This window comes from Callorhinus ursinus, unplaced genomic scaffold (genome assembly GCF_003265705.2).
Source record: "Callorhinus ursinus isolate GAN/ISIS: 27379988/994484 unplaced genomic scaffold, GSC_fseal_2.0 scaffold14, whole genome shotgun sequence".
NCBI lineage: Eukaryota > Metazoa > Chordata > Mammalia > Carnivora > Otariidae > Callorhinus > Callorhinus ursinus.
In genome coordinates this window covers 41,078,275-41,092,082 of record NW_027397076.1, presented here as the reverse complement: position 1 = coordinate 41,092,082, position 13,808 = coordinate 41,078,275, and the positions used below count along the sequence as shown (strand labels likewise).

At 32.2% G+C, this 13,808-nt stretch overlaps 1 protein-coding gene across 8 annotated transcripts in view; it reads left to right on the top strand.

Annotated features, from left to right (window-relative positions):
- The window catches only part of MON2 (MON2 homolog, regulator of endosome-to-Golgi trafficking), a 101,890-nt gene that overhangs the window by 16,571 nt on the left and 71,511 nt on the right, over positions 1 to 13,808 (top strand). For 6 of the 8 annotated variants that reach the window (XM_025882919.2, XM_025882918.2, XM_073900719.1 and 3 more), the window contains 5 exons: positions 6,817 to 6,944; positions 7,899 to 8,030; positions 10,167 to 10,296; positions 12,668 to 12,765; positions 13,447 to 13,572. In XM_025882919.2, the coding sequence (XP_025738704.1) occupies positions 6,817 to 6,944; positions 7,899 to 8,030; positions 10,167 to 10,296; positions 12,668 to 12,765; positions 13,447 to 13,572 (614 nt within the window). Of the gene's footprint in view, positions 1 to 3,370; positions 3,452 to 6,816; positions 6,945 to 7,896; positions 8,031 to 10,166; positions 10,297 to 12,667; positions 12,766 to 13,446; positions 13,573 to 13,808 lie in introns of those variants that run through there. The other 2 variants (XM_073900720.1, XM_073900721.1) reach the window with 2 other exon arrangements.

Here is a 13,808-nt window from a genome sequence, read left to right as displayed (position 1 = left end):
CCATGCACTTGAGGAGCTATATTAGCACTTAAACTATTTCCTAGCATTTTTTTACCAAGTATCTGTAGCAATTGATACTTTAAAATTTATAGCTTTTTAAACCACTGTCATCTTGAAAATCAAAGGCTCTCGAACAAGGAAGAGTTTAGTCAATATGTAGTTTCTAAATTACTTAATTAGACTACAGGAAATACTAAGAAAAATTTGTAGTTAATTTTTAAAAAATTTTAATTTCTGGAGAAGTGTTTACTACTCTGTAGTTCTAGAGACTGTAGGTTACTACTTTTGTGCTATAATGGATGTTAAAGATACCAAACAATGGAGGAGTTGCAAATGAAATGGGATATTGAATTCTCAGCTATCTCTGGATATTCAGAAAATATAAAGGGTTGCTATAAAAATTAGAACCCTTAATTAGGATTAACCAGTCTGACTAATGATATTCAGCGTAGATTTCTAGCCAACTTTAGTTTTCTTAGATTTATTTTTCAAGGGAAGGTTATTTACATTGCAGAAAAAATCTTTGCTTTACATCTCCCCTTCTTTTAAGCATCCTCCTTTAATGTTTATTTTTCTTTGTTTTCACTGCTGTCATGAATGCTGACATAAGTGGGAATGCTATGCCAGGTAATGTCAGCATTGATTCAGATATACAGATCATTATCTCAAAATTTCCTTTTTCTTTAAAGATAAAGCTCTGCAAATGAGACATAGCAACATCAGGTTTTTCATTTACAAGGCCAAATGCCTTAATCTTACATTTGACTACCATATATTACAAAATGTTTTTATTAAGCCAGCTTATAGTATACTTGAGGTTGACTGAGAAGACATGTGTTATACAAAAATTACATGAACAGAGAATCTGCTTTTTGAATATTTGAAACAAGGAAACCAGTGAAGTTGTGATATCTTAAAATTGTGTGTTTAACGCATACTCAAAACCATAATGGTTACATCTACCTTTGGCTGCTTTCAGCTATTGTCAGTATACATATAGAATTTTCACATAGATGATCACTATGTATGATTTGTGTTTTTTTCTCACAGTTTCCCTCACCTTTTTCATATCTACATGGTCTTATTACTAAAAAGTCTTTAAGTAGCAATGAGTAATTATACTTCGGAATTATTTTCTGATGTTAAAGATAATTTATCTGCTGATTTTATTTAGTATTTTCTATCTTATCAATACACATGCTTGTGATATCTTACAAACATCTATAGAATATATCATAAATACATTCTTAATAAGGAAATAATTATGTAAGAATCACTAGGAGAGATGCAAAGATGAGTAGTATAACTCACCTCTAATCTATCTGGAAATATAGGAAGTATACTTGATAAATACATTCTTAATAAGGAAATATTATGTAAGAATCACTAGGAGAGATGTGAAGATGAGTAGCATAACTCACCTCTAATCTATATGGAAATATAGGAAGTATACTTGAAAATGCATATGTGCCTGCTGTTCATCCTCTTTAGCTTACCTCCTCTTCCATTTGCCTTTTGAAGTGCTTTGCCAGAAATTTTCTCTTCTAGAGGACATACTTACCCGAGGTCAGGATCAGTATCTTACTCTTCCTTATATCACTAGTAGTTAGCACATTACATAGGAAATAGTAAGCCCTCATTCAATGTAGGCTAATAGTGAGTCACTCCAAAATGCAAGTAAGTCTCTTAGTGCTGCCTCTACTGTGTTTTTTACTTCCCAGTCTTTACTGTAATTTTACATGTTATATGATTCAGGTAGATGAATTTTGTCATACTTAGTTCATATCAGCCAGATAACAGAATAATGAAGGAGACAGACCCTAAATGAGAATTTTAATACTGTGGTAAATGCCAAGATGGAAATATAGACAGGCTTATTTTATTATAGGAACATAGAGAAGGCACCCAACCCAGCCTGGGAATCTGAAGTTGAGTCTCAAAGCTTAAAAAGGAGTTAGCCAGGCAAATAAGGTGTAGAAATGGAAAGGAAAGCAGATTACTTGAATATAAGAGGTATAAAACAGTTTGGTCTATTTGGATACACTATTCAAGTATTGCCATTGTGTGACTCCCTGAGCTGCTTGATGGAAGAGTTTGAATCAGGGCAGTGGCACATTCATTTTAATGTTTTTATGTAAACTATTCTCACAGCAGTGGGAAGGTGTATTTCAATATACCATCAGTAAGGTAGAGGTCTGTTGGTAGGCTAGTTCTGTAATCCGGGCTAAATGACCTAGGGGGCAATTATCCATGCTTACAAGTTAACCTAGTGGGCCAGAGATTGCATAGTTTCTCTACAACATAATGTGTTCTTATTTATTCTTTTTTTCTTGGATTTTTAAAAACTTTTTAACCTTTTAATTTGTATTCTTATATCGTTAAGTACATTCCTTTGATGCTGTCTTTTCTAATTTTTCAAAATTGCTTCATAATATTATAGCAAGTGATTGTAGCTTATTTAACCATTCATTTATGTTAGACATGTTTCAGTATTTGGAGACAGTGCTTTCTGAAAAGATAAAAGTTTATGCCTTTACCAGCAATATGTGAGTGTATTTTTTATAACATCCTTACCTGATTATTATCTTAAAAAATCTTTTTGGGAATTGAACAGGCAAATGACTTCTTATTTTAATTGACATTTGTCTTTAGTGTTGAACATTTTCCTCCGAATATATTATTTCCTTTTTTCACTTTACATTTATTTCTTTGAGTTTTTGTGTTTTCTTATCAAATTATTTGAGCTGTTTATATAGCAAAAGTATTGACTTCCCATCATGTTTATATTTTCTACAAGTTATTTACCTTTTAAATTTTTATCTAGATGTTTTTCATTTTTAAATAATCTAACTTTTCTCATTTGTTGTTTTGCACTTAGGAAGCCCTTCTCCTTCCATGTAGTAGATAGTCATTTTTATTTTCTTTTAGTTCTTTTTTTTGTTTAATTTTTTTCTTAATTAATAATTTGTGAGTGACATGAGGACCTAGATTTTTTTTTCTTTTGCAAAATTACTAACCAATTGTACTAGTATCATTTGTTGAATAATCCTTCCTTTTCATATAATGTATTTTTAATATGAAACTGCCCATATTTTATTTGTCCTCCTATTCTTGAGTCACTTAAAGTATTTTCAGATCTTTTGAACCATTAAAATATTTTCTTAATATTGTTAGAAATATTAGTCTTTTCCATAATTAAATTTTAAGGGGTTTTGAGGATAGCAGTCATGTCTACATCACATTTTATTTCTTTCACAAGAATTACAATTTGTTATTTAATGACCATTAAAATTTATCATAATGAAACTTTTATTAACCCCCGTTAATGTGATTCATAGTGGGGTATCCTAGTTTAATTCTTTCTTTCCAGGATAAAAACTACAATTATGCAGTGAAACTGCTCAGAGCAAGGAAACCCCTAGGATATGGGGACCTGCTGGACCTCTTCCAGGTGTGTGAAAGTGTATCATTTGCTCTCACAGTTATAAAATTTGGAAATATATTTATCAACCTAGTGTTATTCTATTAAAGGAGTTATGTTTATTAAAGAACTTAGGTAAAAAATAAACTTTATTTTCCTGACCCCCGAAAAGCCTGTCTTTATATTTTAAAGGAAATTGAAATAGAGAATTTTGATTAAAAAGAGTTGACCTTTTTCTCTTTCTTTCCTGGAACGAGTTTTAAAAATGGTTAGGGCAGGATATCTCTGTTGCTCTACAGCTTTTTCCTCAGTGTGATTTCTAAAGTCTAAGCCCATAGGAAGGTTTTTATATAAAGCTACATTTAAATAACATGTCATTAAAATTATTGTATATAAAGAGAGAGCACCTGTCTCTCAGAAGAGCAAGATTAATTTCTGTTTAAGACTACTATCACTTTTAAAAGAAGAAAAAAACACTAACTTTTTTTTTTGGTTATAATCTATCTTACTGCATTGTGATCTGGATATGGTAGATGTTTGGGTTTTCACACTATGCTTCAAAAGACAGAACAGATCAATAGGTTGTATCTTGTTTGTTATTGATGATTTATTCTGGATAACAGAAACTTCCTTTTTGATTATTTTATTCTTATATAAACTGGGAGAAAAAGAAAATGGGAAGGAGGCAAGAGATAGATACTCAATTCCTTTGAGTTACATTAAAATAAAATTTATAAAAATTATTATTTATTAATTTTTTTATTAAGTAGGCTCCACACTGGGTGTGGAGCCCAATGCAGGGCTTGAACTCACTCCCCTAAGATCAAGAGTTGGACACTTAACAGCCATCTAGACGCCCCTAAAAATTATTTTTAATACTATTTTAATTTATCCTAACTTGAGACACCTGGGTAACAGTGACTGCGCTGCATACAACATTTCACTGAAATTTACCTTATTTTATTCATTCTAAGCTGCACAGATTTTTCACATTTTAGTATTCCCCAAATTGATATGCATCTTAGAATCATTGTGGGCCAGGTAGTATGGAGGTGTCTTTTTTGGTGCATATGTGAACTTGTTTATAGGTATTCATATTATTATTACATCATTTGAATTATGTGCATTGTTGATATCCCATAAGTTTGACTCCTAAATATTTAAAATGTCACCCTAGTAGTTGTACAGAAACTTGCTGTTGACATCTTATGGTAAGGTCAAAAAAGCACCAGCATCAATATGTGTGGAATGGGTGACATTGGCTTAGAAGATGATCTCAGAGGCAATAATGAAGTACTCTTTCAAGAAATGAGGCATCCCAAACAATATGATTATAAAATGGGCAGAAAATCTATATAGACATTTTTCAAAGAAGACATACAGATGGCCAATAAGTATATGAAGAGATGCTCAACATCATTAATCATCAGAGAAATGCACATCAAAACCACAACGAGGTATCACCTTAAACCTGTCAGAATGGCTGTTATCAAAAAGACAAGAGATAACAATGGCCTTGATGGATGAAATTGTGAGGAACAATTCTAAGTGATTAGAAAGCATTGTATCATAGTTTAATTGACAGAGTTAATTGGCACTGATTTTTCTTTATGATACTCAAGTGTGTCTTGAAGTCATTGTCAGAGACTCAAGAAAGTACATTTTTTTTCCTTCTATGAAGATAGTTTCTTTCCTTCATTTATCTGAAGACTTCCGGCAGTGCAGATCGGTGGTTCCTCTTAGATACTTTCAACGGTTTTAACTTCGATTTGCATTAAGTGCTGTTTACCTTAAAGAGTGGCAGCATAATGTTGTGGGAAGAATAGCAAACCAGGAGTTAGAAGACCTATTTTAAAAATCTGGCTTTACCACTTACTGTGCACTTGAGCCAAATCATGCTCTGTAAACTCTCTATGATTATTGTGATACTCAAATGAGAAACATGTTAACATCATAAAAATGATAAATACAACTTGTTACTATTGGAAGTTTTTGTTTAACTAAACAACATTTAATGACTAGGCATGTTCAGCAGAATTAGGAATAGCCTCATACTTCAGAGATTCTGGCAGGTTTGAATATGGTAGCATATTTACTGCCTCAGAATAGTATTTTTTTTTTAGCTTTACTGTCCTTTGTTAACATATATGAAACATTCATATAAATGTTTTGAAACATTGTTATGGAAAATTTGTGACTCTGGGTTTGAATCAAAACTTTTATGCTTAAGAAAGCAAGGAAATAAGGCAAGGAGCCCCTTTGGAAACACTGTTCTTTGCCAATCTTATTTGCCATCTCTTAGCTGTGTTAAATCAGTAATTTATGCTGGCATACTGAGGGACTTTGCAGAGTATGCCGTAGGAGATTGTGGGCTTTATTTAGCATACTATAAAGGGAGCTTTGGGAGAAGAAAGGTGGGGATTTAAATGATGAAATTTATGTTAACACTGGTTTTATATTTTTAATGGTGACTGTGGATGACTTTCTAACAATTTCTTTTGAAAAAACATGTTAAAACTCAGATTTGTATGTCTTAGTTACAAGTCTTAACCTCAAAAAATAATTGATGGTTGTAGTACCTTTGAAAACCATATACCAAACACATTAAGTTTAATGTTCTGTTTCCTTGGAATTCCATTTTATCTATTTAAATTCTCTGAGGATTACAGACCTATTTTATTCATCTTTGTATAGCCATTAAGTGTATACTGGTTTAATTTCATTTTGTAAATTTAAGAAGGTATTCTTCAGTTTGTGCATTTTCTACCTTTTTACATTTTTGTTGCTACTTTAAAACTTCTGAAAGAATTGGCTTGGTGGAAGGAGTTAAATTAAGATTTGGAATTACAGCATGTGCATCCAATTAACTTAAAGTAATGCTTTAGTAATAAGAGGAGTAATGTTATTGTTTTTAATGAGTTTATTTCTTGAAGAAATTAGGACTGTATAAATTCAAGGCATGTAATGAAATTCTAGAGAGCCTCTGAAGGGTGATGGGGATGATGTATATACTATTTCTAATTACTTTTTTCTTCTCTAGAATATTAATTCTTTTTCATATTTCCCCTTCTGAACTGTTGAAGAAATAGAGTGCTTCTCTGAGGCAGGATAGAACTTCTGAGAAGTTGTCCTTAAAGAGTTTATAGCAGGAGTTGGAGAAAAACCAAAAGACAGTGCTGGGAGAAAAGCATGGGAAAGCTGTAGCTAAGGAGGGTAGTTTAGATACAGAGTCTGTAGTATCTATCCAAAGTATTTTAACTCTTATTGCTTGGTTTCTATTTTAGTATTTACATAAAGTGGTTTTTATTAAGATTGTTAATACTAGTAAATACATAAATGTATTCCTACTTGTGAATTAGATTTAATAATTTATTTTATATGTGTTCTAAATAAAGCCTTGAAAGAAAACAGCTCAGAGGTTGTTCAGCCGTTTCTAATGGGTTGTGGAACCAAGGAGCCAAAGATAACTCAGCTATGTTTGGCTGCCATTCAGAGACTCATGTCACATGAAGTCGTGTCTGAGGTAATGTGAAGATTTTATCTCAATTGTGCACCGAAGAATCAAATCAGGAGTTTTTATTAGGGGAGAATGAAGCATACCTGATAATTTAATGTAAAACAATTTATGTGCTATAAGGACATGGCTTAATTTTAAAAAGATCACCAGATTTTTCTCACTATTAAACACTCATGAATCATGAATAAAGATGAAGTACATTTTGTCATGTCATGATTAGGAAATCACCCTTCAGTGATACAGATCAGTGTCATTGAAGAGAATAAAATTTATAATTTTTTTAAAAAGGAGGAAAAATGATTTTCCTAGATTATCTGAAGTGATAATTTGTTGTTCATTAATTTGAGTGAATTGTTTGTATCTAACCTTATGTTAAAACAAGGAAAAAACATTTCGTCACTACAAATCTGCATCCTGCTTTCAAATGTAATGGTGTTACCTTAACTTTATACTCCATAAGTTACTTTGATAGAAGTATATATTCTTTTTCCTTTAATGTAACATTCTAAACGATGTCAGACTTAATTGACTTTATAAATATGTTGTTAATTTGAGTTGCATTTTGTTTTTTGTATACATATTGTAAATGGAATAATACATGAAATAGTAGCAGTCTCAGTTAATTTGCATATGTCTGTATTTATAAATGTCCAAATGAAATATACCCATATTGTAGAAATGAGCTTTGATTTTTGAATAGGTATCTCAGAACTGTATGCAGCTATTTGCATATATTCAAATGGTATATTTTAAATTTATTTTTTTGAGAAGAAACTTACTTAGCTGTGAATCTCAAATTGAGAGATGTGTTTTGATCTATAGATCTAGAAACGTGGGTTTTGTTATTATGATCAAGAAATTCTCTCCAGGTGAGGTAATATTTGTACATCTTTTTTTATTTAGGGACCTAAACATCTTACATTTTATTTGCTGACAATAATTCAACTAATTATTTTACAGACTGCAGCTGGAAATATAATTAATATGCTTTGGCAGCTAATGGAAAACAGTCTTGAAGAACTTAAGCTACTTCAAACAGTTCTTGTTCTTTTAACAACCAATACAGTAGTTCATGATGAATCACTCTCTAAGGTAGGAAACCTGTTGTCAAAGTTCATAAGTGCTTGGAGGAGACAGTACTTGAATAAGCTCGCTGAAAGAGGAAAGCCTGGTACTGTTTGTACCAAAAGCAACTTCTCTGTCCATGATAATGGACATTGCACGTTAAAAACCACTGGTGCCTTATTTTCCCCAGATTAGAGTTGAAATCAAGGTAAGGTAATTGGCATTTATACTAGATAAGGCTGCATGTATGGTAGGGGTTTCTCATTTCTTTCCCATTCCTACCCTCTTTGGAACATGTTAACAGCTGTTCTATTATTTATATCACTCTTTAAAAAGTTTTTTAAAACTATGAAGTATTTCTAAAGAACAGAAAGTACAGAGAATAATATAATAAAGAACAATCTTGGGCGCCTGGGTGGCTCAGATGGTTAAGCGTCTGCCTTCAGCTCAGGTCATGATCCCAGGGTCCTGGGATCGAGTCCCGCATCGGGCTCCCTGCTCAGCGGGAAGCCTGCTTCTCCCTCTGCCTCTCTCTCTCTCTCTCTCTCTCTGTCTCTCATGAATAAATAAATTAAAAAAAAATCTTTTTAAAAAAAAGAACAATCTTTAGTTAATGGTTTATTTATTAAGGAATTTGTTGGGCTTTCAATAATAGTTGTTATAATTTGCATACCTTTAACGATGGGTGCCTAATAAAGTAGACTGTGCCCCTGCACAAATTTTTTAATAGACCCTTCACAAAATAAGATAGCTATTGAATACATGGAAAGTGGCTCAGCATCATTAGTTATCATGGAAAAGCAAATTAAAACCACAAAGAGGTATCATTACGTATCCATTAGAGTAGCTAAAATTGAAAAAGACCAACCATATCAAGTGTTGATGATGTGGGAAAGTGCTGAATTCACACATACTGCTGATGGGAATGTGAAATTATAAAATCACTTTGGAGAACTAGCATTTTCTTTAAAAGTTTAACCTGTACTTGCCGTATGATCCAGCCTTTTCACTTCTAGTTATTTATCCAAGGTAAATGAAAACACATGCCATTACAAAGATTTGTATGTGATGTTCACAGCAGCTTTATTCACAGTGGCTAAAAACTGGAAGCAACTCAAATATCCATCAGCAGATGAATGGATAAGCAAAATATTTGGTATACCTATACTGTGAAATATTATTCAGGAATCAAAAAGTACAAACCACTGATTCAGAGAACAACATAGATGAATTTTACAAATATTACAAGTAAAAGAAAGACACAAAAACAGTGCATACTGAATAATGAAACGCTATTTGTGGAAAATGCCAGCTTATCTGTAGTGAAAAAGGCAAGATGGTGGTTGCCTAGAGCCAAAGGTGGAGGAAAAAATGGAGGGCAAAAGAGCACAAGGAGACTTTTAGGGTGATGAAACTGTTTTGTATCTCGATTGTGGCAGTAGTTTCATGGGTGAATATAACTAGGAGAACTCATCAAATTAAATACCTTAAAGAGATACAGTTTATTTTGTAAAATTATACCTTAATCAACCTGAAGTTGATTTTTAAAAAGAAAAAATGACTCCTTTTAAAAAATTATAATTTTACTCATTTATATGCTTAGCATATTTATATAATATTTCTCCAGATGATTTAGTGATATAACAAACTTTGAGTACTTGTTTTTTGCAAAACAAGTCATTCTGGGCACATAAAGCACAACACTTTTTTTTTTTTAAGATTTTATTTATTTATTTGAGAGAGAGACAGACAGTAAGAGAGTAGGAGCAGGGAGGAGAGGGAGGAGCAGGCTCTCCTCTGAGCAGGGAGCCCGATGCGGGGCCCGATCCCAGGACCCTGGGATCATGACCTGAGCCGAAGGCAGACGCTCAACGACTGAGCCACCCAGGCACCCCATCATAACACATTTTTATATACATGTTAAAAGAATCAAGTTGTGAAAGGCGTATTTCACATTGTCTTACCTAATCTTATGTGGCTATATATTTACAGAGTTTGAATTATTTCAAAATCCAAGGATTTTAGTGGTTTTATTGTATAAGAGGGTGGGACTTTAGTATCTGTGATTGGAATAGCCAAACATGAATTACTTAGTTTTGGGTTACATCAAATAAATATTCTATTCTTCAGTCCTAGTTCACTAAATGAAAATTGTTCTTTTAGGCAATTGTTCTTTGTTTTCGACTACACTTCACGAAAGATAATATTACAAATAATACAGCTGCTGCTACAGTGCGACAAGTTGTTACTGTTGTTTTTGAGAGAATGGTTGCTGAAGATGAACGACACAGAGGTAGAGTGATAAAAGTGGCTTCCTTTTCACAGTGCGTGGTTTCTATCCACAATTTCTCTTTTGATTTTCAGTCTTTGCCCTGTGAACTTAGGCTGCCTAAAAACTAGAATACTTTAAAAAATATATTTATTGTACTAATATTATTATATTGACAGTGGAGTTCAAAAAACTAAATCCCCAGCAGTGTTATCACCCCAAGAATAAACTCTTTATTTTCCATGTTTATTTCTAATTATGCATAATTTCACATTTTATATCAAATATTGCATTATATGTATTTTTAGCCAAACATTACATTATATGAATTTTTCATGTTATTCTTTTATTTTTGTAATTTAGATTTTACTTTATTTTTTTATATTTTATTTATTTATTTGAGAGAGAGAGGGAGCGAGAGAGAGCAAGCAAGCACCAGTGGGGGAAGGGAGAGGGAGAAGCAGACTTCTGCTGAGGAGGGAGCCCGATGCGGGACTCGATCACAGGACCCTGGGATTGTGACCTGAGCTGAAGGCAGATGCTTAACAGACTGAGCCACCCAGGCGCCCTGTAATTTAAATTTTAATGGATGCACTATGTTTTGTGGCTATTCTACAGTTTAATGAACTAGTTTCCTATTGGACGCTTACATTGTGTTTAGTATTTTAGTACTCTTTTGAGTGTCCTCCTTCATATTTTTTTCCATTTGAATTACTTCAAGGTAAATTTGCAAGAGTGGATTTACCTCATGTGAATTTTTGTCTGTACCTATTAGCATGTGTTAAGGATATTTATGTAATGTAAAGATTAATCTTTTCATATTTTCATCAAATACCTTTATTCTAATTTTAAACATCTTTTTGTGATTTTAAAAAATTTCCTAAAAACTTAGAAACATGTCAGAGAACTGAAGATACTGTTTCTATAGTAATTTTTATAGTTTGATAACTTTTAACTATAGAAATTACGTTTTATTCATTTGTTATTGGCTGAAAAGTAAATTATTCCCCATGATTAGTTGAAAAGATCCTAAGGTGGTACCATCATGAGCAACCTTTCTGCTTTATGTACTCAAGAAACAAAAGATTAAACTATCTTTCCCTTTTACATAGGGGAAAATCCCTATGTAATCCCCCGAACCCCCAACTCTTAATGTTATGCTATCTGTCATTTCATTTGAGGTTCTTTTGGTATTACTGATAAAAAATGGCAATACTATTAAGTAATTGTAGTGCTGCCTATTCTAATAATTTCTTTACTTTTCCTGAAGTTAACCATTGGTCAGATTTTTCACATTCAGTTTCAGGCATTCTTTTTTTTTTTTTAAAGATTTTACTTATTTATTTGACAGAGAGACACAGCCAGACAAGGAACACAAGCAGGGGGAGTGGGAGAGGGAGAAGCAGGCTTCCCTCTGAGCAGGGAGCCCGATGCGGGGCCCGATCCCAGGACTCTGGGATCATGACCTGAGCCGAAGGCAGATGCTTAACGACTGAGCCACCCAGGCGCCCCAGTTTCAGGCATTCTTGTTGGTTTATTAGAATATTTCCACTTACTTTGGTATATTGGTTTTTCTGCTTTTTTCCCAGGGTAAATACAGGTTGAGTTCTAGAGTTTGAAATATGAAAGAATTAATTATAGGATAAATTATAGGATAATTATAGGATAAATTATAAATTTTATCCTAATTATAGGATAAAACAGGGCAGTTCTGCAGTTTGGATTGTTATATATTCATAACTGCAGTATGATTCCTGGATTGGTAGTTTTAGCTGTGTCTCTAAAGACCGGTATCTCATTTAATACTTTCTAATAAGGTGGAAATACTTAGAACCTCGTTTTTTTTTTCAAGTAGTCTTCAAGTCAACATTTATCTGAATCAGGCTGTCATAATTTACAGAAAATGTTATCTTACTAGTATTCAAAGAAATGCTGAGTTGGGAAGCAACTTTCTAGCTGATGCTTAGCTAGTCAATATCTATAACTGACATAGTAATTGTGGCAGATCAAACAGTTAATTCTTTTGTTTATGCTGAGATGATATAGGAATTAACCATGTGGTAAACTTTTATGTGTTTGATGTTTAAAGGCACATTCAAAGATCATGTGAATTTTAAATCCATAAAATGAAGGGATTGGGGAATGGGAGACTGGGAAAATCAAATATATGGATAAAGATGCTAAGCTTATTAAAGTGACATAAGATAGTGAAGAGTAGTTTTTATGGCATTTTGTATAAAAATAAATTCCTAATGTTTTTTCCCATTTTGGAGGCATAGTTCTGAGCCTACATTTAAAGTTTATAATTTCATAAACATGTATATATTTTAAATAGTATATATGATTTATTAAAGGTCATTATATACCCCTAAAACCCATCTTATTTTGATTGCAGATATTGTAGAACAACCAGTACTGATCCAAGGAAATAGTAACAGAAGATCTGTCAGCACCCTCAAACCTTGTGCTAAAGATGCATATATGCTTTTCCAGGTATTTCAGTTGATAAAAATAATTTTATTACAGAATATAGTTTTGTGTGACTCTTTGATTTTGGAATTTTATGTCTGATTTAATTTTTCAAGTGTCAATGTTTTAAATTGTCAAATTTTAAAGGGTCAAAAGTAGTATTTCAGAAATGTTCTAGAACATTAAAGAGCATCTATAGCTAAGGAACATGATAAAATGTTACATTTCATTTTAAGGAAATAAAACGAACTAGAAAAAGAGGCATATTAGGGATGACTAGTAATATAAAATAATTTCTGTGACATAAAAATTTAATAAGCCTTGGTCTACTTAATACAATATGATATGCAAATACCTGATTTTTATGTTACTTGTCATGAATATATCTTTTAAGTAAAATAAGATTTAACTGCACTGAAAATTTTACTATTTTTTTATTAAAGGGTTATTTTAAGTGGTTTTTCATTAAAAGACTATTAACCATTTATCTGCACCTTATGTATTGTCAATATACATGATTCTTTAAAAGTTTACTTATATAATCAAAATAGTTTTCAGAATTGAATTACCAGTGTTTAGTTTCTAAGGAGTAAAAACAACTAAATAAGAGATAACTTTTAAAAATTTTATGAATTTTGAAAAGCACATTTCATTCCAGCCTGTGAATGTTTTATTTTTTATTTATTTTTTGACTTATTTTCCCAGGACCTTTGTCAGTTGGTTAATGCTGATGCCCCTTACTGGCTAGTAGGCATGACAGAAATGACTCGAACATTTGGCCTTGAATTACTTGAGTCAGTCCTGAATGATTTTCCACAGGTCTTTTTACAAGTAAGCCATTCGTAGTATCTTGCAACAAAATTAATCAAAATTTTTTCACAGATATTTTTCAAGAAAGTAACATGTATTCTCATGTTAGAGGATTGAAAGAATTACAGCTTTAGACTTTAGATATGTGATAATTTAGTGTTATCTTACATTATTATAGTGCCCTAGCACTTTGAAATTTTAACATTAGAAGGAATCCCTAGAGACCATATAGTGAGGCGTTTCCCAACCTGTGGTTG